At 42.8% G+C, this 25,008-nt stretch overlaps 2 protein-coding genes across 7 annotated transcripts in view; both read right to left on the reverse strand.

Annotated features, from left to right (window-relative positions):
• Nucleotides 1–512: 512 nt before the first annotated feature.
• Nucleotides 513–1,712, reverse strand: LOC122533130. Its single transcript, XM_043662534.1, has 3 exons — nucleotides 1,415–1,712; nucleotides 1,088–1,341; nucleotides 513–1,008 (listed from the first exon to the last, which is right to left on the reverse strand). The coding sequence occupies exons 1-3, from the start codon at nucleotides 1,436–1,438 to the stop codon at nucleotides 759–761; spliced, it is 528 nt and encodes a 175-aa protein (XP_043518469.1). The 5' UTR covers nucleotides 1,439–1,712; the 3' UTR covers nucleotides 513–758.
• A 984-nt stretch (nucleotides 1,713–2,696) lies between these two features.
• The window catches only part of LOC122533110 (ankyrin repeat domain-containing protein SOWAHB), a 134,263-nt gene continuing 111,951 nt past the window's right edge, over nucleotides 2,697–25,008 (reverse strand). For 4 of the 6 annotated variants that reach the window (XM_043662503.1, XM_043662502.1, XM_043662500.1 and 1 more), the window contains 7 exons: nucleotides 18,321–18,419; nucleotides 17,850–17,855; nucleotides 10,357–10,429; nucleotides 9,767–9,859; nucleotides 5,526–5,552; nucleotides 4,270–4,430; nucleotides 2,697–3,695 (listed from right to left, as the gene is read on the reverse strand). In XM_043662503.1, coding sequence (XP_043518438.1) covers nucleotides 3,414–3,695; nucleotides 4,270–4,430; nucleotides 5,526–5,552; nucleotides 9,767–9,859; nucleotides 10,357–10,429; nucleotides 17,850–17,855; nucleotides 18,321–18,419 — 741 coding nt within the window. In that variant the 3' untranslated portion in view covers nucleotides 2,697–3,413. Of the gene's footprint in view, nucleotides 3,696–4,269; nucleotides 4,431–5,525; nucleotides 5,553–6,941; nucleotides 7,658–9,766; nucleotides 9,860–10,356; nucleotides 10,430–17,849; nucleotides 17,856–18,320; nucleotides 18,420–25,008 lie in introns of those variants that run through there. The other 2 variants (XR_006307647.1, XM_043662504.1) reach the window with 2 other exon arrangements.

Here is a 25,008-nt window from a genome sequence, read left to right on the forward strand (position 1 = left end):
ATCTAGTACGTAATTCATATTAATCTAGTGTCGAACTGCCAAAAGCATTTTATATTAATCAATATTTTCTTGTCAATGTATTAATTATATACTTTATAATAGTTAAACAATACATACGTATATTTAAATATAGGATAAATATATCTGAAAGAATATTATATTAAGATAAAACACACAAGTAGTTTTTACAAACATTCTTTATACATATTAAAATGTTAAAAATGAAGTGTTGGTCAAAGAATAATAATTTAAAGCTGTATATAAATCATACGTCATCAATTTTTTTTTTTTATAGATAAATATATTTTTAACATTCAGAGTAGAAACCTTGTTAAAATATACTTTCGTTACGTATTTTTATATATACAAAATAACATAAAAATTTTGATCTTAGTTTAGAATGTTCATTATATTTACAGGTAGTAGGAAGTAATGAAACAGCATGTGCCTCATACTTGCAATATTTATTAAATCATGTAGATAATGCGTTAAGATAGAAACTGCTTATAAAATGTCTTAAGCAATAATTTATTTAATATCCACAATTGCAATGGCAGCTTAATACATATCATTTTAAATAGTTACATAATATCTAGTAAGTCTTTTCAATTTTACTATATTTCAAGCATAGAAATAATATACATATTAAACAACAATTTTTTCAATAATAAATATTTAAGGAAAATATCTTATAATTTTATACCTACTTTTTTAAAAAATCCTAATCTTCAAAGAATTCAAAAAATTAATAAAATATTTTATTCAGTTATCATTTTATTGTCATGGCTTATATTTGAATCATCCTTATTAGCATCTTCTGTATTTAAGGACTTTGCTAGCTCATACAAATATGAAGTATTTTTCCTTATTTCTTTCTCTAAATTTAATTTCTTTTCTTCTTTCTCTTTCATCAATTTAGTTTTTTCTGGACTTATAGGTTTCACAAGACCTTTGCTAACTTTGTAAATAATGCTTGTGCTATCTTCCAATTTAAAAACAAGGGTTATCCTGTTACAAAATACATACATCAATTAAATAAATCACCATCACGTGAGTGTCAGAGTATATGAATAATTTTTGTTCTTACTGTTCAATATCTAAATCTTTTTGTATCTTTTCGATCATATCAAGAGAGATGTTGGATGACGTTGGCCAAGGTACATATACTTCTGTTTGTGAATTTTTATTTTTTTTTACTTCCAAATATAACAAATCGAGATTTTCATTGTATTTGTAATTAACTTCCCAATATCTTTTTGCTTCACACAATTCAATATAAACATAAAATGTTGTACTTATTTTTATAGGATCAGTACAACCCAACTTTCCAATATTATAATACTAATAGCATTAAAGTAAATTAGTTTAGTTTAGGATTAATGCTTAAAAATTATTTAAATGCCATTACACTTACACTAGGATGATATACGTCGTACATGATTCGGAAGAGGTAATTTCTTTTTAAGAAGAAAATTAATATTTCTGTTAAATAAAATCAAGTTAACCCTACATATTTTGTTGTTTGAAAATAATCCTTTAACTTTAACTGATATTAGATTGCCACAGTTAAATTATATTTATAGTTTAAGTATTTAACATTCATAAAGATAAAACAATATATATTAAGGATATACAATTATAAAATTTCATAAATTAATTTTTCTTTTAGTTTCAAAGTTTGCTTTCATGGACACCACAACGCTATAACCATCTAGCGGAGAAATAGTAGAATCTCTTTACAATAAATTTAAAAAATCTAATTTGACAAAATAAAAGCTGAATTTTCGAATTTTCTAAGATCTAGATTAAAGTTTTAACTCATAGAAATTTTCTCCGTGCAATATTATGTTGATTTTTGACGTAATATATATAAATTGTTCACAGAGTTTATTTTTGTTATGGTGGCTCCATTTAATGGCAAATTACTGATATTAACAGGTAGTAAAAATTAAATAAATTGTTACCAATTACAATTAATATTAATTACATTAGTATCTTTATTAAAATTCAAAGTTTCAATATCATTCTACAATTACTTTAATAATAATTTAATTAAAAGTCTGTAATTTAAAAATATATAAAGAAAAAGATAACCTTATTTCTTTATATATTTTTTAAAATTAATATTTTAAGTGAATATTACCTGAAAAATTTTTTTATGATTAAATTCATCATAATTTTGAAGATTAGAATATTAACGAGTTCTTAAAATCTGCTATACAATTTTTTTTTCTTTATTTTATTCAATTCATATATCTTGTCTGTGATTTGAGCCTAGAGTGCGCTAAAAAGCTATTGATTTTTTTGCTATGTCGATATTTCAGAACATGGAACACGAAGTCCCATAAGATGCAAAGTTCTATGTGTATATAGATAGAATGCAAATTAATTATTCATTTTGTTCTTAATGCATTAGAATGTCATTTCCAAATTACTCTGTTGATATTTTCAAAATTAATATCGGTAAATAGAATTGGCAATATAATTATGCGACATCTAGAATAAAGTACAAGAACTTGCAAGTGAAACTAATTTTAAAATACACAAAAAGATGGCGCGCTTATTACTTATTAAATTTCATGAAATACCTCTGATAAATCTATCTGAAAATACGTGTACGATTACAGTTAATCAAGTAATTATTTATTATTATTTCAAACAAATATTTATACAATTTATTTAGAAAATCTACGATCAAATATTTAATATCTTTATTAATAATATGAGAACGATATTGCAATTTCTATTCACTACGACTTAGGTACATCAAGTGTAGTTACATCCTTAAAAATATTTTACAAAAAATTGTGCGCAATACACCCTGTATAAAGGAATTGCAATCTTGCTTTCACGCTTACGATAAAATATATATTTGGCTTTTGTGCAGAGAACACATTTGTAAACCTAAAGCATTGCTTCCCAGTGTTAAATTAAGGCACAAAACCTACGGTAACGATTACATTAAAGAGCATATCGTTTCTGTAACGTAAGAAAATATCGTCGAGAAATTATAATAGTCTTTTTTAAAAATCAATTCCTTTCAAATCGTTGTGTCAATTGGTCGATTGGTACGACAGGTGATCTTTCACAGAGATCTTTGTAATTTTAGAATCTCAATACAAATTCAAATCCTTGTTCCTCATTGTTTTATAATTCACGAAAAGCGTAATTCACTTTAAATATGTCTAACACCTAGGCTAATCAATTATACCATTATCGTTACTTTTTTTTTTTAACTCTAACAATCTGTTTTTCAGTCTTTTTCTAAATTCACCCGATTTTGACCAATTAATAAACGGGGAAAAAGATAAAGATTATTTAAAGAAGAGTAGAAGGCAAGGTACACGGTGATTGAGTAAAGCCTCGGGTTTTCGCGATACTAAAGGCTAAAAATCTTCGTGAGAAAGATTCTCCTAGAGTTGAGCGGATCCTCTCCAGGCGGAATCGAAGCCACACGCGGTATCCGAGTCCGAGTCGTTCTGCTGCGACTTGGGCGCGGCGGAACTGATGACTGTTGTGGAAGTTGGTCGACGATGCATCGACTGACTTGGCCGAGAAACCTTGCCCTGAAGGAGCGGTGTGGTTGGTTGACTGGCAGCCTGGTGATTCCGCGACGATCCGAAATCCTGCGCTCGCCGGCTCCTCCTCTTCTTGATCGGTGCGTACTTTGGCGGTGGCATCATTTTCTGATCCAGCTTCACGCGAGAATCAAAAGAAAGATTTCAGTTCCCGAGAGAAACGTAGTACAACCATTGGACGAAGTTTTTGGAACGTTGGGTTGATATAATGAAATAATAAAATGAGTAAAATAAAACATACTAAAGACATAGTAAAGGAGCATAAAGAAAACTCAATTAAAATAATTTACCATGTTTTCATTTTTTTTTTTTTTTGCATCTTTCAAGTAAAGTTTAAACGTTTAAAACGTTTTATGCGTAAGATGATATAAAATATCATAATATAGAGAATTTTAATCAAACAAAATTACTGAAAATTAGTGATCTCCTGTTAGAAATTTGCAACTTATGAGTGAAAACAAAGCGCAAATTTCACCTCGCTACCTGTGGAAAGCGAGTGTTAATATTAAACGTGTTGGCGATTTCGTCGCATAATATTCATGCAACAAGGGTTTAGAAAGGGGACTGAGGGATACAGTGGTTGCGAATGCTCGTCCAAGGGTTGTATAATTATAGGGGGGTTAAGCAAAGGAGGCCGGGTGTATCGGGTAATTTTCGAGAACGCGATCTCGTCCCTTTTTCTCTCCTCTACCTGCACATTATCCGCCGATCCCCAGCTCTTGTGTATCTTCTCGTTGTTGCTGCTGCTGGCGCTGCTGCTAGTTGCCACACCCAGGAACTGGCTGAACGCTTCCGTCGTACGTTTCACGCGTACGTTCAGCGAGCCAATACGCAGGAAACCAAGATCTTTCTCTGCGTGTTCAATCAATCATCGTGTTACCACGCGTTGCAATCATCGTAGTTGGTAAACGCTTGCCGCGCGTATTGGTACGTTCCTCGTTGCGTTTAACTTCGTTTCTAAATCACGCTTCCTAAGCCAACTGTGCGTCGTGCTACTGGCAACCGAAGCGATGACAGTGTGCATCTTTCGCACTGGTTGCTCTTTGGAACGTCCCTCGTGTTTGAAATTCGGTTCGTGTCGCATGCATCTACCGATGAAGGGTGCTAGGTTCGAAGTTTAGGGATGATCGAAGAGCTGAAGCTATCTTTTTGTAGAGGGAGTTCCTTGGCATTTGCAGTGGCAAAGAGTATTGGCACACCATTGGCAATACCATATGAAAAATATTCGATACTATGAAAGTAAAACGTAGAATTCGACAGAAAGGTGCTTCATTGAAAAGTAAGGATATGTGCGACTAATATTTCTTGTAGTGACTTTAGATAGACAAGTGTTGGAATAGGATAGGTTTAGTTCTTAGTTATATAGAGTAAGTTTTTTAGATGATGTTTAAAGGGCAAGTTGTATAGAAATATGTAGACCTGCGCGAAGGATAAATGAATTATAAGGGGTGATTGTATCAATTCGAAAATAGAGATTTGTCTATAAGAAAGGAGAAGATTGGCAGAAGTATACATCAAATCTTTGTTGGAAACGTAGTTCATCATGGATTTTTCTACATAAATTTTGAGGGTTAACAATCTAATTTTACGTGGTTTTTGATTGATAATTCTAATCAATCCCTACAATCGTCCACCAATTTTCTCCGTTTCAGCCACGAAATAATCCAGCACTGAACTGAACATGTTTTCATTCAAGTAGAAACTCCAAACGCTACGCAACCAATGCGAATTCTATTAATTATTTTTTCACTTGTTTCATTTTCGGCAGAAAGAATAACACTGCGAATAGAAACAAATAGCAGCGTACCAAGTTGAAAGAGATACTAACAACAAGAAACACTGTACCGAACAACGTGTCGTACTACTTTACAGAACGGCCCAACGCATGCACTAACTAAACTATAGTTCCATTTAATTAGTAATCTCTCCATGCGGATTATTTCTTACCTGCATGCTTTTTCCTTGCTTTTATTTCTGAAATAAAATAGAAAATCATTTGAGACTGTCTTGATGAAGGCCTCGGCGTGCGCGGGCGTCAAGATAGAAGAGTGTCAAGGATTAATAGACACAGAGTGTTTATTAAGAATTGTCAGAAAGCCGGAATTACACTAAACGTTAAATTAGTCGTCGTGGTTAGAAAACGTTAGAACGACAGTCTCTGCCGTGTGTTTGCTAGCTGTCGTCGTTGGTTAATAACAAATGAAGGAGATCTAGAGATACCTCAGTGCCTGGTAAGATAACGATCGACTCGAAGTTTCTAAACGTGACCTATGAAAAAGAGCAACACTGTCGAAATCGCTTGTCTAATCAACACGTCGAGTGTCGTGGAATTAACAACGATCAGCAATGTCGAAATTCGTTGAAATATTTACCCGAGTGAAAGAGGCTCTACGTATTTGTAAAATTTGTGATAATTTTAATTTCTAAACGCTTTCGCAAGAAATGGAAAGTGTAGCTAAGTAAACTAATCATCAACGACGAAGAATAATTCTTGTATTGTACTTGTTCGAGTGAATAACAAAATGACAAAGTGTACGAGATGTAGAAAAAAACTTAAGCAGCCAACTGTTGGCTGTTAAATCCTGCTAGAACGTTACCAGGCACTGATTGTTATCTGAAAGGAAACTATTTCCACGCGGATCAAATACGGAAGATGAATTCGTTCGGTTATACGATTCAACTGACTTTTTCTTTATACGGAACGTGTAATGCAACAGGACGACGATGTGCCGAGATATTTAATCTAAAGTGGATATTTAAAGACACAAAGTCGATGTCGTTTCGAGGTCGATTCCCGCGAAGTTGACCGCCTTCCGGCGGGAAGTCGATCTTCTCGCGTGTTTCGCCAAACTGAAGCTCGAAAGAGTGAACGAACTTGCGTAGAATCAACGCGTGTGAAGTGAATATGTGTTAAGACGATCGGTTTTTAATTTGTTGACAATGAGACGCAAAAGTGCAACGCGCAATACGGACGTGGATGTGGACGAGGGAAATCGGCAGATTTTCTCATGCTCGCGTACGCATGCTTTATTACATAGACGCGGTGAATAGTGAAATGGCAACAAAGAAAAACAGTGACGATTGTCGTTAGCCGACGATGTGAAACAGGCCTGAGTGATTCTCGCCTTACGTGACCGGCCGAGAGCGTAAACGTGTAAAATCGAACGAAATGAAATCACGGCGTTCAGGAAATGTTCGCATCGTCGGCCGACAGGGTTAAATCACATTCGTTTTCTACGGTGCTGGGAGTCTTGTTTTTTTTTTTTTTTTTTTTTTCAGGTACTACTGCCACTTGGATTGATCGTTGAAACGAAAATAATTTCGTTCAAAGACAAATCGTTTGGAGACAACGTGAGGCGAGGATTTATGCTCGTTATACCATTACGTTTTATTTCAAGTATAGCACGCGTATTGCGTCAAGCTTCGAGAGTACTACGCATCGATCGTTACACAAGTGCGATTTCATTACGTCGAGGCATTCGATGACAAGCGCAACGTTCCATCAATAGCAACGCGACATCGTCAAACGGATAAAATTAACGAAACATTCACGCGTTCGCAACAGCCGCTGTTCGCGACTTCATTCACGGTTACGAATACATATGTGTGAGCACGTGTGAAGACACGACAGGACGCTTACATTCAGCGGTGTGCGAATCGACGAGTAAAAGATCGAAGCGAGGAGTCACGAGTACTGAACATACACGATTCCATTGGAATTTCGGGAATGAACGGGTCCACCGATTATCGAATACCAATCGAGATAAAACGAAAAAAAAAAAGAAAAGTAATACACACATAAAGCCAGAATATCGGAGAGTTTCCTCCTTTGTCGTAGACCGTCGAGATCTCTCGATCTCGCGCGCAGTGTGTTAAAAATGAAAGAAAAAAAAGGAAACAGAAAAAGACGCGAAGTGGACCCGCGGATTCTCCGCGCAATACTCACGTCAGCGTCGACAAAAGTGACAGTCATACGTTACTCTAAGGTGCGGCTACTTTAATCTTGCGACACAAGCGCTTTACTACTTTAGCAGAGGTGTGCTTCTGAACTTGCCTGAGCGTAGCGGCAGCAGTAATCCCTACAACAGAAGAATACTTCCAGAGCCCCGATACTCACCGAGAACAGAGGAGGACAGAGGAGGAGAGAGGAGAGAGAGAGAGAGCCCGAAAACCATTTCCTACCATTGCCGTCTATTTCGATCGCGTGGTCGCCACACGTGGACAATACACCTTTTACCTTTTTCTCACGAGAGCGAGGATTAACGTTTAGAAAAGCAAGCATGCTGTCAATTTGCCATCACTCGTTACGAAGGATTAATCTCGATGAAGATTTTTTTTTGGTTGCGGGATGATGGGAAATCATTTGCGAGAATTTGGCACGTTATTATTGTTGAATGAAATTAGTCGATTATTCGTTCAAGTGTAGAAAGAAATGTCAAGCTCTTGAAAGAAATGAACGAGATGTACAAGATTCTTTTGAGATTATTTTTAGATGCGTTCAGATGAAACGCTTGCCCTTCACTTTTGAGATAGAACGAGTTTTGCATTTTCAAGTAAAAGAAAAAAAAAGGGAAGAAAATGACATCGTACGTATTATTTTAAGATAGCCAACATTCGTTTAAATAGTTATCAAAAAATGACAAGACAAGATAAAAGGATTCAAGAATGAAGTTTGTTACACAAGTGAAGAAACGAAGAGTCCCGAAGAAAATGTGTATCTCTCCATAGAGATCTCTTCGCTCGAGCAAAATCCAATACGGATGGATAGAGAAAAGAGCTGCAAACTTAATTGCTTCTGATGAAAAAGGGAAGATGGAGAAGGTGTATGGTCGATGCAAACTAGTTAAACGCCTCATGCAGATTACTCGCATGCTCCCTTGGAAAGAATATGGAAACTAGGAAGCAAACGTCGCCGAGGCACGGCAGGGGCGAATTCCTCGGGACGGACATGCGCACGATTAAAAGAAAGCTGACAATGAAAATAGAAGGCTGCGAGAAAGAGCGAGGCTGAATCAGAATCAAGCGCGTAAAAGCGGTGCAAACTGCGGTGTTACCTGGTGCGGTAACCTGTAATTGCTCTATCGCGACGATTGAGCATCCGTATTTTATTACGCTGTGTCTCTTCTCTCTCGTAGGAGACCCACTTGAATAAAATCGCGAATTATTTCGGATCGTACGAATCAAGCTAGAGCCGGAGGGAATAATCGAGAGGTATCGAATTAGGGGAAGATTCTCAAGTCATTCCCCGTTATGACTTGTAACTTGTAATGATATACGCAAAGATGTATTTTAAATATATTTTAAATAAATTTCTTCGAAGGGAATACCTGTGTCTCATGTTATTCATTAATCTATTTAAACACTGCGAGCTAAAAGCACGTACAAAGCACGTATATTATTTTTCGATAAGTTTGATAAGGAGCTTGGATTTCAAGCTCACCTCTTTTAGCCCGTAGCGTATTCGCGGTTCAAACGATCCGGTACCGCAAGAATCATTTATTTCGAATCGAGTCGACAGGAACGCGGATGCTTTTTAAAATACAATCGAAACGAACGAGGGGAATCCTCGTTAGAAGGGAAGCATACGCGCGGGCGTATTTTCCCCCTCGGGTCCCCCGGAGCGGTTCGACTCTTATAACGTTGCGTAACTTTAATCGCCTCGCTGTTCGGGCGACAATGCTATCTGCTCGTGGCATTGACGCGATTTTCTCAGGCTCGCGATTAACGCGAAATTAATAGACCATCGATATTGCCGAGATAACCGCGCAACGGAAGAGGGAAAAAATCGGCGGCGACGATCGTTCTCTCGGGTTTTCAACGGCGAACAAGAGGAAGTGAATAAAAACGGAGAAAAAAAGGAAGAAAAATACGGCATGATAAAAGAGTACAGACAAAAGGGGAGGGGGTAATTTACTCGGCGATTTGCGTAAACGTTACGAGCTTCCCCTCGCGCGAATATTATGAAACTTTGACGGGTCTCATTTACGGTGCTGGTCGATAGCATCGTTTGTTCGTGCGGCTCGATAGCGTTCGCATTTACGAGTCAATTATTGCGCTTTTACGCGGATAATAAATTGTATTTATTCTTTTCTTTCTTTCCCCTCCCCCCACCCCGTTTTTGTTCCTCTTTCATCCTTTCTTTCGCATCGGTTTGAGTTTATTTGCATCGAAGGAGCGCAAATACTTACTGCGGAAGGTGTCCTGACTGACGGCCGCCTCCTGGGAGACCAAGTACTGTCTGGCCTTCTTTCCACTGTAGTCGCGTACCTCTTGGTTCGCACCTGTAAATATCGCGCGAAAAACAAAATGCAAGATACGCCCGAGAAATCGTTCAATTTTTGTACAATTTCGTTCAATTTTTTTTTTTTTTTTTTTTGATTAAACTTTTACATTTACTATTATATAAGACAATTTGTTTTCTTAAGATCTGACATCGTATCGATAGCTTTCCAACGCACGATAAATCGACCGATCGATCAGAAGAGACGGAGATAACTCGATGAATTTCCGAGCATTAATAACCAACCGATGGATTAAACGTATTCTCGTGTATTCTCGTTTCGATTCAAATACCCGATATTCGCGTTCGAGCGGGCAGAACGCAATCATCAATTGCACAGTTTCCTTTCTCGCTAATAAATAAATCGTTCAAAATGCACGGAGATGAATTACTGATAGTTGCGTACAGCGGCGCTACATTTATACGTAGCTGCAATTACGCAGTTAAAACAACACAATGGAAACTGTGGATCTGCAATTTGCAATGCCACGGACTCACCGTACACCTGAACCAACAGATTGAAGATATTCTCGTGGTCGAACTGCATGGCGATGTGTAACGGCGTGTATCCCTGGAAAAAGTTCGAGTCGCGAGTCAAGCTTTACGATTGACCAGGATCGTTTGCCACACAACCAGAATCGCGTAACGAGGATCTAGTTTTATCTCTTCGCGAAAGAAAAAAAAGAAAAAGAGAACACGAGCGCACGCAACGAGCCACTCTTCTCGTCGCATCGATGCGTTATCGCTGCGCGGCTATTTTCTCGCCCTCGAGGAAACTCGAGTGGAAGGGGAGGACGACGCGAAGATGGAAAAGAATTCACGCGAGGAGAAAAAGCGGAGACAATGAGGAATTAATGGCGTCGTATTATGAATATCATTCGGAGCGTGCGAATTCGCGTTTCCGCGACGCAACAATATTATCTCGTAGCGCGGCGTGCGTGCACGAACCAGGAGATTGAAACGCGATGCCGTGAAAACGAACCTTTGCGTGCGACGGACAGATCGGGGCACGCATGAACTTTCCGACTTTCATCCGGCTGTTCGCCGCTGGATTTCTCTCTGCCGGCTCTTCACCGTTACTTTATTTTACAGCATCGTCCTACCTGTTGATAAAAAAATTTTGTCTCGTGTCGCTAAAGATTTAAGACTGATTTACATAATACTTTGAGGGTCCTGATTATACGTTCACTTTCGCTGAATTGTCTCTGATTCGTAAAATAATTGAAATCGATCAAATTTCACCTATTCTTAAATTGTAATTATTGACCACCGAATGATTCAAGCCTGCTTTACTTGACAAAACGACGTATGTACATTCAATTCGTCGTCAACTATTCCACTGTAAAAAAAATAACAAGAACTTGTTTCATTAGTGTTAATTTAACTAGTGACTGATTAGTGTTGGAGCTGTCCACAGCAAAAACATAGAAGAAAATCTTGCAAGAAATGGTTTTCGTAGCTTATTACACTGAATGGTGTACAGTATATTCTCGTAAATGTAGACGTATCGTAAATGTATATATCAATAAATAATGGATAAAAATTATATGGTCATGTTTTTCTTTTACATTGACTCTGTTTCTTTTATGAATATTTAGGATAAAATTAGATTTGGATATAAATGATCCAGATCGCCGATGTACGATGGTACGAGAGAATACATACATTTGTATGCCTGATGGCATAATTGAACCATTAATAAATGTAAGCCCTCTAAAACTAACAATTTAGAAAATGGTTAAAAGAACTCGAGTTGGGAAATTGCTACATATTACGAATACTTGACGAGTTTCTTACCGCAGTTGTTATTACTCTGTAACTTGGACAGGTACAAAAGAACGGTAAACACCAGCGATTAATCCTAACCTACTACAATACGCATCTCATTGCCATCGAACAGAGAGAGAGAGAGAGAGAGAGAGAGAGAGAGAAAGGGAAGTTAAAACAAAAGCGACTGTCCGTCGCAAGGATTGCAACACTCGTCCCACGACAATATAATCCTTCATCGCGCTCTAATAACAGGTTCTTCCTTCTGCAACAGTATCGCAGTTCCCCCGATACACGCGCGACAGGCAATCACGATGCAAATATGATACCGAACCAACGTCTTTCGCACCCTCGTGCATCACAACGTGACATAAACGTACAAAGAAAAGGATGCAACAGGGTCTTAAAGGTGGACACTTTGATGCAATTGATCGTATCGTATGAAATCTCGGATTTTTATAGAAGAAAGATTATGTTGTGAATAATACCAAATTTTTGAAAATTATTCTCGACTTTAATCGAATCATTTGCATTCGTTACGTTCTTCCAAGGGGATTCTAATAAAAAAATACTCTTTTGGAAGAAGTCTTGGTTTTCGGTAGCGACAAACTCTTCGAAATGCTCCTGAAATTACAGGACATTACAAATTGCTTCGTCTCTGAACATTTTCTGACTCAAGACTGATTCCTTGAACTTCTGAAAATCGAAAGGAATACTGATAGCTGTCAATTTAATATATGAAACAAATTTAATATATGAAATAACTTTTCGATAATAAGAAAAGAAATGATGCATTTTCTTTAACAAGAGTTAAATGAACGAAAGAAATAACAACGAGCCGATTTTGAACCGATCGTTCGATCGGCTGTTGGTAAAATTACGAGGAAAGCGTTGCTTTCGATCTTTGCGTAACGCAATGAATGCGTCCGCAGGTTTTTATTCCACTAAAGAAAGAGCATCGATATTAAAATTCAGTGATCACTTTCCAAAGCTATTTATTTGCGTGGAGATGTCCAAGATGTTGCAAATATTTATGAAGGGCAGTGTACGCGTGTGAAATAGCGCGGGATCGATGGTACATAAAATCGTGTCGCGGTGAATGGAACATCGGAGGGACGTTATCTGGCAATTAGTATCGCGCGGAGGGCGGCAGGTGAGACAGGGGCCGCTTTTCCTCGGTCGCGCAGGATACACCTGCCACACCTTTGATCCGCTTCTTTGCCTTTACAAAGATATCAACAATACCAGGTCGAAGATGCACGCGTAGCCGAACCGGCCCGATCGCCAACACCCGTTTGACTAATGCGTGCCGGTATCGAGATAACCGCACACGCACCCAATAACGCCTATAGATTAATAATTCAGCAGCTCGCCCTTAAGATTCTGATCTTTTGAATAATTTAGCAGGCGGACCGCGTGGCCGAGCGAATCGAGCCGAGCAAGTACCTGCGAAGAAAATGAGAAGGTGGACTCGCTCTTCGAGTGAACTTTTCGGCCAAGATGGCCCAGCATCTTGAAACTGTTTATAGGTGAGAGACAACACTCTCTCGTTCTACGTTCGTTCTCCTTCGATTAAAACGATTGAAATATAAAAATTCTTGCGAGTGTCGCGGCAGAATCGAGAAGATTACTGTTGGAATTACGGTTGCAGATTGCGCTTGATCGACGATTTGTACAAACGATCGTTCGAAGGTCTCGACGATGGCTATATTCCAAGACGTGGTAACGATGTCGTTCGGATGGTGTGATAGTTGTGTAAATCGAGTAATCGACGAAAAACGAGTACAAGTAGTGGCATGATTGGTGCTGTTGATACAACGTAGGATCTTGGACAAAAAATAACCGTGACACTTTCAGTCTTATAGTCGGTTTAATAGTTATTGGAACGCAGAGATTACTTCAAAAAAAGAAAAAAAAAAAAAAAGAAGAGAAAAAGAAAAAAAGAAGATTTTAATCACAATTCGGCCAAAAGAAAACGTGTCGTAGGGAGCGGTACAGGTTGAAAAAAATTCATGGTTGAGAAGAGAGCGGGTCGATCGCCGCGGTCGGTGGCGGGGATAAAAATTGCGCGACCTTGAAATATCGTATGCAAAGTGCAAACTCGCGACGCGGTGGCTCGGTGAACCGGTACTCACGAAAGCGAGGTACCAGCTACGAGCACGTACCGGCCGTTCACGATGTCCGCTTCGATAAGTGCGACAAATTGCGCGTAATTGTGTGCGTGCACCGGTGATTATCCGGCGGAGGTGAAAACGCGGACGATCCGCGTAAGAGCCGCGATGGATCACCGATCTTTCGAAATGCCTTCGAGACAAGATCGAGTAAATCGTCGTCGTCGCAATTTCGCGTTGTTCGAAAGTTTATTTCGCGTTTTCCATTGAAATAAAACGACGATCGATGTACGGGAACGGATTCCGCTACTATTTGGAAATCCGTATACCATTTCACGTCCGTGCACGAGTCGGCAGTTAAAATAAACTGCGAAAGTTTTGGCCCGATCCATTCGATAGAGCGAACACCAGTTGCAACGTCGACGACGCGAGGAACGGTGTTCCAAAGTTACAAGCGAAACGGAACGGCTAAAAAATTGAATCGAGGTGCCGAACGCACCACCATAAACAGCCCTCTACTCCCTACATATATACCGTAGTATATCTCTCTCAATATCGCATTCCGCAATAAACGCGGTGACAAATGCGTCGAAACCGCGATCATAGGCGAACGGCGTTATCCGAGGCGAGAGCTGCACAACCCTCGGCTGCTGCAGAGGTTTTCGAAAGGGGTCGAGGATCCGGGGGCTGGACGAGGGAGAAAAAGAGAGAAGAGAGGCCGAGAGTTATTCGGCGGGCGTCGGCTCTAATTTATTTCACTTTAAAGTCCCCGCGTTATAGGTGGGCGAAAGGCCGCGCGTTACAACGACGCCAGGAATAGGAAATGGCACGTATGGGGTGACTCGCCGGAGTCACCCTTTCTCCCCCTTCCCGACTCCAATAGCGTGCGACACGTGTGTCCTCGCGACAAGTGGCGCGACACCCTATGCCTTCACGCATGCTCACTCTCTTCTCACCCTTTTCTATTTCGTTCGTCCGCATATATAGCACGCGCCCCGCGACTCACCCACCCTTCTTCTCCGTCTCCTCTTTATACTTTCGACGATATTTTAAAGTAGCATTGTCCCGACACGCGGAGTCACCGAGTCTCGAGACAATATCGCGTCGTCACCAGACCCCTTTTCTCTTCCCCCTCCCCCCCTCCTCCCCCCCGAATCGCCCCATCCCACGCCTCGCCTCGTCTCTTTCGGTTACACCGAAAGATTTCTCCTCGCGATCCTGGAGGACTCGCCTTCCGTCTCTGCGCCTTCTCTCCGCCGCGAAGGGTGTCGTCGTTCTTCTTCGGCGGCAACCTTCGGGAACGGGACAGCTGCCGGCCACCAATATCACGCACGCGTATATCACCGTTGAGGATTTTCAATTTTAATATTTTCCTACATCGGAGCCGCCTTTACGAGCAGCTAAATCATAACGGCCCGTCCCCGGCCGACGGCCGAGATTCCGACATTTTGTATTTCGACACCCTCGGATATTGCCTCCTATAACGCGGATCCCACCTTTTTTTTTCTTACAGTCTATGCGCTCTCCTCTCGCCGACCGGCAATCTCTCGAGTTAATTCGTAGAGAGAACATCGGCCGTGGAATTTCCTAGCAAAATGAACACTTATTCAGCGTCCAAATGAGAACGTAAAATGAGAATCACTCATTTCTGTATCCTTTTGTGTCTACTCCTCGATGCCACGCACGATCTCGTGATTCTACAGGGTTCTTTCGAAATAGGTCACCCGGTGTGCGCGACAGATTCCGCCGGTATCTCGAGGGTCTACCGGTGGGATCGCCATTGTCGTTGGCTGTCGTACGCCTGGCAAGGATACAGGCGCCACACGGGCGGCTTACGGTCCCCGTGGGGAACGGGCATCGTTTTTTGCGGGGATTAAATGCGAGCCGATGCCGCGATAAGCCGTAGAAAACTACGCTGGAAGCGGTACCGGTGACAGATTACGCTCGTGACTCCAATCCGCCATCTAAATACCCGGCGACGTCTAACGTTCAACGTCCGGTCAATCGCAAGAACCACTCGCCGCCAATTTCGTCCGACGTGTCTATCGCTAGAACGAGAGACCGTTCTTCGTTTCGATCGAGTCGGAAGATTTTACTTCTGACGAGGTTACGTGAATCGAGTGGAAGGTAAATTCTACCTCATTTATACTCTTCCGAATCAATTTCTTCAACAATAAGAAAAATAAAGAAAAAAAAAATCCCCCTTCCGACAGAACAACGAGTAAACGTAATTGCTTTGATTCAAAGGGATGGGACATTACACGACGCGAAATCGCGGCGGAAAGGATACGCGGACTTGCGGGGAGGCGCAGGGACGCGGCCGGAGAGACTGGTGGCTGGCTCGCCACGTTTTTCCCTCTTTTTCATTTGCCAAGGCATTAAGCGGGCGAGGCGGCCGCTGGGATAAGCCGCAGAAAACTACGGCGAGAGTGGTGGCTGTGACAGATTACGCTGTGCCGCACGATTCACCGTCTGCCGCTAAAGCCGCCCTGCTGGAAGGAAAAAAGAGCTGCTGGCCGGATAGAGGACGGATCCATTCCGGAGTGGATTAGTCCGGGCCAACGTTGTTGGTACCTACACGGATACACGCGTATTTATTAAATCGAGCACTAATCCCCGAAAACAGAGAGCCTGGCGTACTTCGACCGACGCGGCTGCCGTTTTAAAAGAGTCGAGACCTCTCTTTCCGAGCTTTCGTTTCGCCTTTCCCTTTGTCCGTCGCTATTGACGGGTTATATTGGTACAGGTGACAAAATCTTTAAATCAATTATCCATATCCACGATTTGTCACCTTACGTTGGCAATTAATTAATTAATTAATTAGGACTCAGTACTAAATACTCGGAGAAATTTAAAAATTAACAACGATCAATGCGAGTTTGGGTTTTCCAAAGTTTTTTTTAAAATGGTCAGTGAGAAAATAATAAACGAATCTAACGAGTAACGAACAGGTCGCGCGAACGTGCTTAGAAACTTCGAAAGATTCATCGTCGGACGCGAATATGATCGCGATTAGATGCCATCTACGACCACTACGGCGTTAATCGCCTTAATTGAGACTGTTCGCGAAGAGGGACTGGTACAGGAAGAACCTTGTAAAGCACGTAATCGTTCCCTCGTGATAAATCTGCGAAATGCTCCTGTTCAACTACAAATACTCCCATTGAATCGCTTCGAATCGAGTTTCGATAACTTCCACGAATTTCTTTTTTTTTTTCTTCTTCTTCTTTCCAATTGAATCTCCATCTTCGTCGATCTACTTCGCTAAGAGCGTGCGCGGTGTTTGTCGCGAGCCACTAACGAGCAACCTTTTCTCTCCTCTCCGTTTTCTCCACGGGTTCGTCTCTTTTCTGCCCTCTTTCCTTCCTCCGCGAAGGGCACTCCAGCTTATATAAGTCTTATAAAGAGCAAAGCGGCGGACCACACACATCCGATCCTATCTGCAACCTTCTCTCTGTACGCTGCGTCTACTTTCTCTCTCGTTCCTTCCTTCCTTCCTTCCTTCCTTTCTGCCACGGGGACAAACTGCGCGGCTGCTCTCCGCCGCGACGAAGAGACGCGCGGGCTCTCGCAACTCACTTAAATGCGCGTCCTGCGCTCCTTTCGCACGCCGGCCACTTACAGATCACGGTAGATACCACAGCGATACTCTGCTCGCTCGATTTATTCCGCCAGCAGCCAACCTCGCCTTGCCTCGCTTCTCTCTTTATCGATCTCGCCCTTTTTTCCCTAGATGCCCTCCCGCCGTTATTATTTCTCCCGCGCGCTGCTCGCGACACTCGCGCCAGGTGGCAAGGGACGTGGATGGATTTAGGTTGTGGAAGGTTAGGGCTGGGAGTTGATCAATTTCTTTTCTTTCCTTCTTTTTCTTTCTGTCTCTTTTCGCGCTAAATACAACGAGGACAGAGACGCACAGCGACTACTGAAAAATATCGGCGCGATTTTTTTGGATTTAATTGAAGACAGTGCTGCCAATACTTCTTGCATACAGATTCTAAAAACGTTTTCGCGTAACTCGTAAACTGATCCCCGTTACTTCGGTTCGGTAAATTAAATTCTGGCACGTGGAGCGTTGGCAATGAATTGAAATTGAAAAAAAGTCGATGGACTTACCCCGTTCTAGAATCGTAGATTCGCAGAATCGCCGGAAACAGAAGAGAACACAGTTAGAATCGATTATGACGAGACAGAGTTCTTAAAATATTTGCCTGACGAGATAGAGGTTAAAATAGTTGCATATACGTGGATACTTTATAGGTCGTAAGTCTATTCGCGATGGCGTCGTACGATACTAAAAAAATCCATACGCGCTCTTTATACGCCCATCTTTGCATAATGTCTCTTAAAAAAAAAAAGAGATATATTACCGGGGTGTCATTGTGGTACGATCCAGCGCAAAAAAAAAAAAAACAGCGGGAATGGCCTCGTACGAATTTCAAACGAACTTTAAGGCTTTTGAAAAGTTGAGACAGAAACGGTCCAACGAACTCCCGCGTTGAATCTTCGCGTCATATACTTCGACAGAATACAAGATGGATAGATCTACGAATTTTCTTTGAAAACGCATATCTCGATATCACTCACCGAAGTTTCATTGACGCTCTTGATATAATCCTTGTAGGTACCCGCGATCAGCTTCACAATGTTCTCGTCGCCGTGTTTGGCCGCCCAATGCAACGCCGTCTGTAACATGTAACATCGTTAAAACATGAAACAATGAAATCGTACGATCTGCTCGTTTCCTTCTCTCCCCGAAGTGAAATTACCAAGCGGATTATACCGACGAAAAGACGCAGACGAAGAGAACCCGGCGTGAACGTAAAAATACGGACCGACGACGGAAATTTACGGGCCACGTCGGGAATATGTCGGAAAAATCGCGACGGTGGCCCGGTTGTAGACACGACGCGAGCAGCTGTAGTGTATTTTCAGCCCGCGGTGCCCCGGTGAAATATTCGCGAATTAAGCAACGGCACCAGGCCACGTCGACCGGAACGAGCTGGATGAATGGCGACGTCGGACAGCACTCGAGAGTAGAATGAGGTGGAGCACTTTGAGAGCAGTCGATCACCGAGGGGGCCGCGAGAGCTAGTTTACGGGAGAGGGAAGAAGAACGCGCTGCGACGAACCTCTCGAACGCTCGAAGGAGACCTCTAGAATCGTCGTTCGAGCTCGAATTACTTCGCTACTCTCGAGTATCTCGAGGCGAAAAAAAACTTCTCCATTGGCACTGGCACCGACCTGTGGCTGGATTCTTGGCTCTGATTCAGATCGACCTGTCGTATCGCTCGATTTAAAAAAGTTTAACGCCAGAACTACCAATATGATCAAAATGATCAATTGATCATTTTTGTTTGGATATTTTGTAGATACAGAAGAATTTTTAGCGACTTAAATAATCCTTCGTAAAATACAGAAATAAAAAAGCTTGTGTATATTATTATATTTATTTTACTTTTACGTATCTGGTGGAAATTTTATGTTTTAGTTGTTTACGGTGGTTCTAGTGTCAAAGGACGATGGGACTCTTATATCTCGGTCCTTTCGCGCAATAATTTGTCAGTGAACGATATTAAACGATATTAATAGATTGTCAAGTTACACACTTCTCTTCTACGATTTTGTCAGGTAATTTACGGTTCAAATCAAGTTTCAATCGTTATCAAATTTACAAAGGTATCGTGAATTCAAAAGGATCTTTTCGTTAGTTAATTAGCTCAATAGCAGCGATCTGCCTCTCGTTTGAGTAGCAAGAGAATCACCCTGTTGCAAACGAGCAATCGCAGGGATGGGATTCAGCGTCGAAACGGCAAGTCGAGAGAACCTGTTTTTCTCTTCTTTTTTTTTTTTTTTTCGCAATTTTCGTTTAAATCGCCGGTTTACGCGACGAGTGACACGGCGGACAAAATGCGCGCGAGTTAGAAATAACCGGCGAGTAAAATGTAAAGAGCGCGTTTTTAAATCCAAAACAGCACGCGTCTAGCTCGGCGAGCGGTTGAAGCGAACGCGGCCGCGTTTAAGCGTTGAGTTATATCCGGGCTGGCTTGCTTTGACATCGAGCCGTTCAAATGTCCGGCTATTTCCATATAGCGGGTTATTCCGCGGCCCGCGGATTATTTCGAGCATATACGTTATTATTCTTTGCAAGTTAGCCGTGACGGCTCGTAAATTTAATGGCCGCGGGCAGGTCTCGCAAAAACGCGAGGACACGCGCGCGCCATTCGTCCGACCGCGGTTAAATGTCGCTGTCGCGTGGTACCTCACGCGCGGTATTACCATGCGACCGCGTCGCCTTGTCGATGCCCGCTACGCGTTCAGTGCTTTCGTTGAACGCGTACGGGAAACAACGATGTTACTGCGCTACAATAACCAAACGTCGTATTCTCGGTAATTTTTAATGCAAAAATATCTAGAAGTTTGATACCATACCACGAATGAAGACACGAAAGCTTTGAATTCCTTATGAAAAAATAATCATTGACTGACTAGTAATACAGAAGTAGAGTATTACGATAGATTCTGATAGTTGTGAATTTGTAGATCATTGGGTATTACAGAAGCGCTCATAAACTAGCAGATTCAATTATTTTTCTGGTGTTGTACATTTTAGTAGTTTTCTCGTGAGTAAAGGATATATAATGAGCTTGGAGTCAAAAAAAGGAAAGAGAGAAAAGAAAAAGGAGAGAGGAGAAAGAAACAAGGTGTCTGTTGGCGTAACAGCCAGGAGGAACCAGGATTATTCCGCATGGTGGAACGCGAAGGGTGGCTGGTCCGCTAAGAGAGAAATATACGACTCGCGTCGAGGATATAAGCAAGCGGTCGCGGTGCTCCCGCGGACATGTATTTTAATTCCGTCAAGTCCGCGTCCCGGAGGTAGATTAAAAATAGTGTCCAGGTCTCCAGATTTGCACGCGGACGTCATAGGAAGCCGGACGTCCACCTGATCCGCACGGAGAGAGAGAGAGAGAGAGAGAGAGAGAGAGAGAGAGAGACAGAAAGAGAGAGAAAGAGAGAGAAAGAGCGAGGCTGGGCTGACCGTCTGCACCAGTAGCAGAGACAACTTGCAGGCCACCTCATTAGCGGCGGAAAAACTCATCCTAACGAGGCTACGTACCTAATGACGAGAACCACGCGCGCGCTCTTTCGTGTATGTCTATTTAACCAGCGTGGCTGTGTGCGCGGCTTTACGTGGCCACCGTTGCACTGCCACCCTCGTGCTCCGCGTCTGTCGGCGAGAGCGTGTCGGTGGTGCCCCGCCGTCGTCTGTGTAGCTACGTGTGGGGTGCACCTTGTGCGCCCACTGGCCCTCTATGCGCTGACTCTACGGCAAATTAACGAGCGACGCACCGACAGGATATACGACCTCCTGCTTGATATTAGAGGCACGTGGCGCCAATACCGTTGCTCAGCCAGCGACCACGAGGGCCGAGGACGACTCCTGACGATCGAAATCGAAGTCACGGTAAATGCGGGCGTTCGGTATACTCGGTAGACTCCAGAGACAATTTAATTATTCAGAGACGATCTTACTTTCGTCAGTTGATGTCGAATCACATGGTGTCAAAAGTATAGAAACGCGTGTCAGTTATTCGTGTCTTGTCCCTTACTCGATGTGAAAGAACACTTCTCGAAATATATAAATATATATATATATATATATATATATATATATATATATATATATATATATATATATATATATATATATATATATATATATATGTTTCCATCGATATTTTTGTTCAGACAAGAGTCCAAGTGTCGATCATTCCCTTTTCGTCGAATCTTTCGTATCCACGTAACGACATTATCCGCTCCCTTAACGCGACATCGCCACAGGCAGCGACATCGTCACAGCGTTCGGGAGGAAGTCGGCACAATGAATCTCGTTTACGCGGAATACAAAGAAGCGTGTGGGGTGCTAATCAAGATTAGGATCGCAAACCAGGCGACAGACGAGCGTGATCAACGCGGTAGAGGAGCGAGCGAGGAGCGAGGACCAGCGGCGAACACGGTTCCGCCTAATACGGTCCAGCGCGAAAGATGCAAGAATCTGGGGGAAATTACACGGGCCGGGGAAACAAAATGAATTTTTACGGTAGCTCCCCGGCGCTCTCGGCCGTGCGAGAGAGGGCCATCAGAGCACGTATATATATACATATATATACATATACATATACATATACATATATATATATATATACCGCGTCGGCCGTCTACTTGCAGCCTGCTAACGAAGTTTTATGAAGCGCGATAGCGCCATACCTACGCCGTCCCGTGGACTTTGGCGCTCCTTAATTTGTGAACGCTACGCGCACACACTGTGTCGGCTGCCGCGAAAGAATGGTATGTCGGCCGACAACGTGATATATCTTCGGTCCTCTGCCCTGCTGCACCTTCGTCCACCACTGCGCGCCCATACCTATATATACACGGTAGCCGTCGTCTTCGCGCTCTTTATCGGCGATTCCTGACTTGGAAATCCCTTCCAAGGCTGCCTTCGTCATGCGTGAGAACCTTGGTCCTCGATTCTCTCTCTCTCTCTTTATCTATCTATCTATCTATCTATCTATCTTGCCGGCCCTTTACCAAACGATTTGCGCTCTCCCCTTTGTTCTCTGCCATCTTCCTCCAGTTCGTGCCACGTTCTTGCCTCATGTCGCTTTGTTTGTCGGATCGATAGTGGGATTAATGCGCTGTTAATTGCAGGGGATGTTTCGTACGATGTTTCATACGTCCATTACGGTGGACCGAGTGGCTGGGATGGTCAGTTGTTAAAGATGGGAATAGCCTCTAGATCGAATCGTTGCGACGATCGAATGGTAGATCGGCACGTAAACGAAATTCATGCGAACTGAATTCACACACGTTGGATCCGTGGTTACCGGCGAGGAGCAGCTTAGCCGCTTAAAAGCATCTCGATCGGACGTCCGATCCGCAAGAGACTTTCCGAACATCGTCCCGACGAATGACTTCGGACATTCTTCGCCGATATCATAATCAAATCTCCGTCCGGATTAATTAGTACATCCTGGCGGTTTCCGCGGGCTGACCGGTTGCGCCGGTAGCGACACGACAGAGCCCCGCCGCCGGTTTTCGTGGATCCCTGGTGTACCCACAGATGTGTGCACGCCACATGCGCACGAAAACTATGTAGCCGTGGGTATATAGTTGTCTCCTCGTGGGTACTGATTAAGCTGAGCGGAGACTGCGGACGCTCGAAGGCACGGCGAGCGGCACAGAGAAGACCTGTGCTGCACAGGCAACAGCAACACCAGCAGCACCAGCAGCACCAGCAGCAACAACAACGGCAGCCAGCTACCGCGGGGCTCTGATGTATGCGAGCGATACAGATATCTCCGGGAAGGAATTTGCGTTGAATTAGCGTATAATCGGCGGGCCGATCTGCTCATACGGAATCCCGCGGCCCCGCTTACACGTGTCCCAAGAACTGTATTCTCTGCGCGAACACAATATTTAGTGGCCGTCTCCTCAGCGTGGCCCTTTCCTCCCTTTCGGCTCCCGTGAGACCCTCTCGCTGCCTGGTATGCGGACTCCCCTTAAAATCCGCGCCCGATCCCCGGCCCAAATTTTTCGCCTTCGTCGCACCTCGCATCCGCGAGAGCCTCTCCCGAAACCCCGAGGACTTCGTCAATTCGCTGGCGACGCGCTGCTATCGCCAGCGATCGAGCAACTCCATATTAAGACCGCGCTTCGAATTGTTCGCTCGCGACAGTCGGGACGAGTGCTCTTCGGCAGGTAGAGAGAAGGACCGCTCTCTTTCCCTCTCACTCTCTCTCTCTCTCGACCGTGGTATCTGAATACCGTGTAATTGGATCTTCGTACAAAATGCAGGAGGAGTTTTAAGTTAAACGCTGCTCGAAATTAAATATTATCTTCTTCGGCAGACAATTTTGAAACGCGTGGTCTGGAGCTACTTGGGGAAAGGAAGATTTTTAAAAAGAAGAGTGTACCTTAAAAGAAGGAAATTACTTCATTCTCCATTTCACACAATATGTTTGTTACGTTGTTGTTGAAGGAACGTGAAGAATCAACAAACGATCGGATCTCCAGGTCAATTCTACAAATTGATTTTCGCAAATTGCGCACCGTAAAGCTGAAAATCTTTGAAGAACGTGATGGGAAAAACAAAATGCTCCTCCTCTCACTCGATATCATTCCATCTTGAAGGAGACTTCTCTCTCTCTCTCTCTCTCTCTCGAAAGTCGAAAGCTGCATATAAGAATAATCTGTATAAAATTCTCGCGACTTTAATACAGATCCGCACGAATTGCCAAGAGGACACCGTTCAACGTCATAAATTCAGCCGACAAAAAGAAGGACGAAAGCGGAAAAATATCTGCATATCTGAGGCAACATCGCTCGGGACAGGCAAGTTCTGCGAACTTTTTCGACCCCGTTTGTTGCAGAGATCCTTCGAAGAAATATCGAGCACGTATCAGGATATACAGCGGAGCGTATAGAGCAGCAGATCGCGGCCGATCAAGATACAAATTGACGAAGTAGGGGAGGGATCGGCGCGGCGGTCAAACAGGGCCTCGTTCGCGAATAATCGGCTCGCAGAGAGATGTCTTTGTTTCCCCGGAATCGGCCAGCAGCGGTGAGCAGATCCTGGCTCCTTAACTCCGGCGTTCATCTCGAACATCGAGAGGATTCGAGAGCGGGGGCAGGAAGCCGGTTCGGCGACCGGACCTCTCCTCCTCGAACTCGTGGCCGCTCGCGGTGGGTCGTCCCGATCCTGGCGGCGATTCGATCTCTCGAAAGTCGATTCCGGGAAACCGGGGGAGACGTCGGGCGCGTGTCTTCCGACGGGAAGGTGGAGGAACGGATCGAGTCGCCGCCGGATAAGGAAGGAAGGAAGAAAGAAAGAAAGAAAGAAAGGAAAAAAGGAGACGGAAAGAAAGAAAAGAGAGGAGAGGTAACGAGTCTCCGGTCACGTGTACGGCGTTGGGCGTCGAGATGTCAGATCTATCGGCGCGTGCTCGATGGCGCGTGTCCTCGCCTGTTGATCAGCCCCGTTGCGTCTATGCTCGACGCGTATCGGGCTAGAGCCTCGATCGAATCTATTAGTCACGAATTCCCCTTTCTAAGACGGGACTCGCCGCTCAAAGAACGCTCGATTGTCTAAATCGGCTGATCGTGGATCAACAAATGAACACAAATATTGCTGTGTAACGTCAATAAGGACGATACTGCTGGTTGAGTTAGTAATATTAGGTGTACCCACAAGTCAATTCTTGTTACAGAGCTC

The sequence above is a fragment of the Frieseomelitta varia genome, unplaced genomic scaffold, assembly GCF_011392965.1.
Source record: "Frieseomelitta varia isolate USP_RPSP 00005682 unplaced genomic scaffold, Fvar_1.2 scaffold_495, whole genome shotgun sequence".
Classification (NCBI taxonomy): domain Eukaryota; kingdom Metazoa; phylum Arthropoda; class Insecta; order Hymenoptera; family Apidae; genus Frieseomelitta; species Frieseomelitta varia.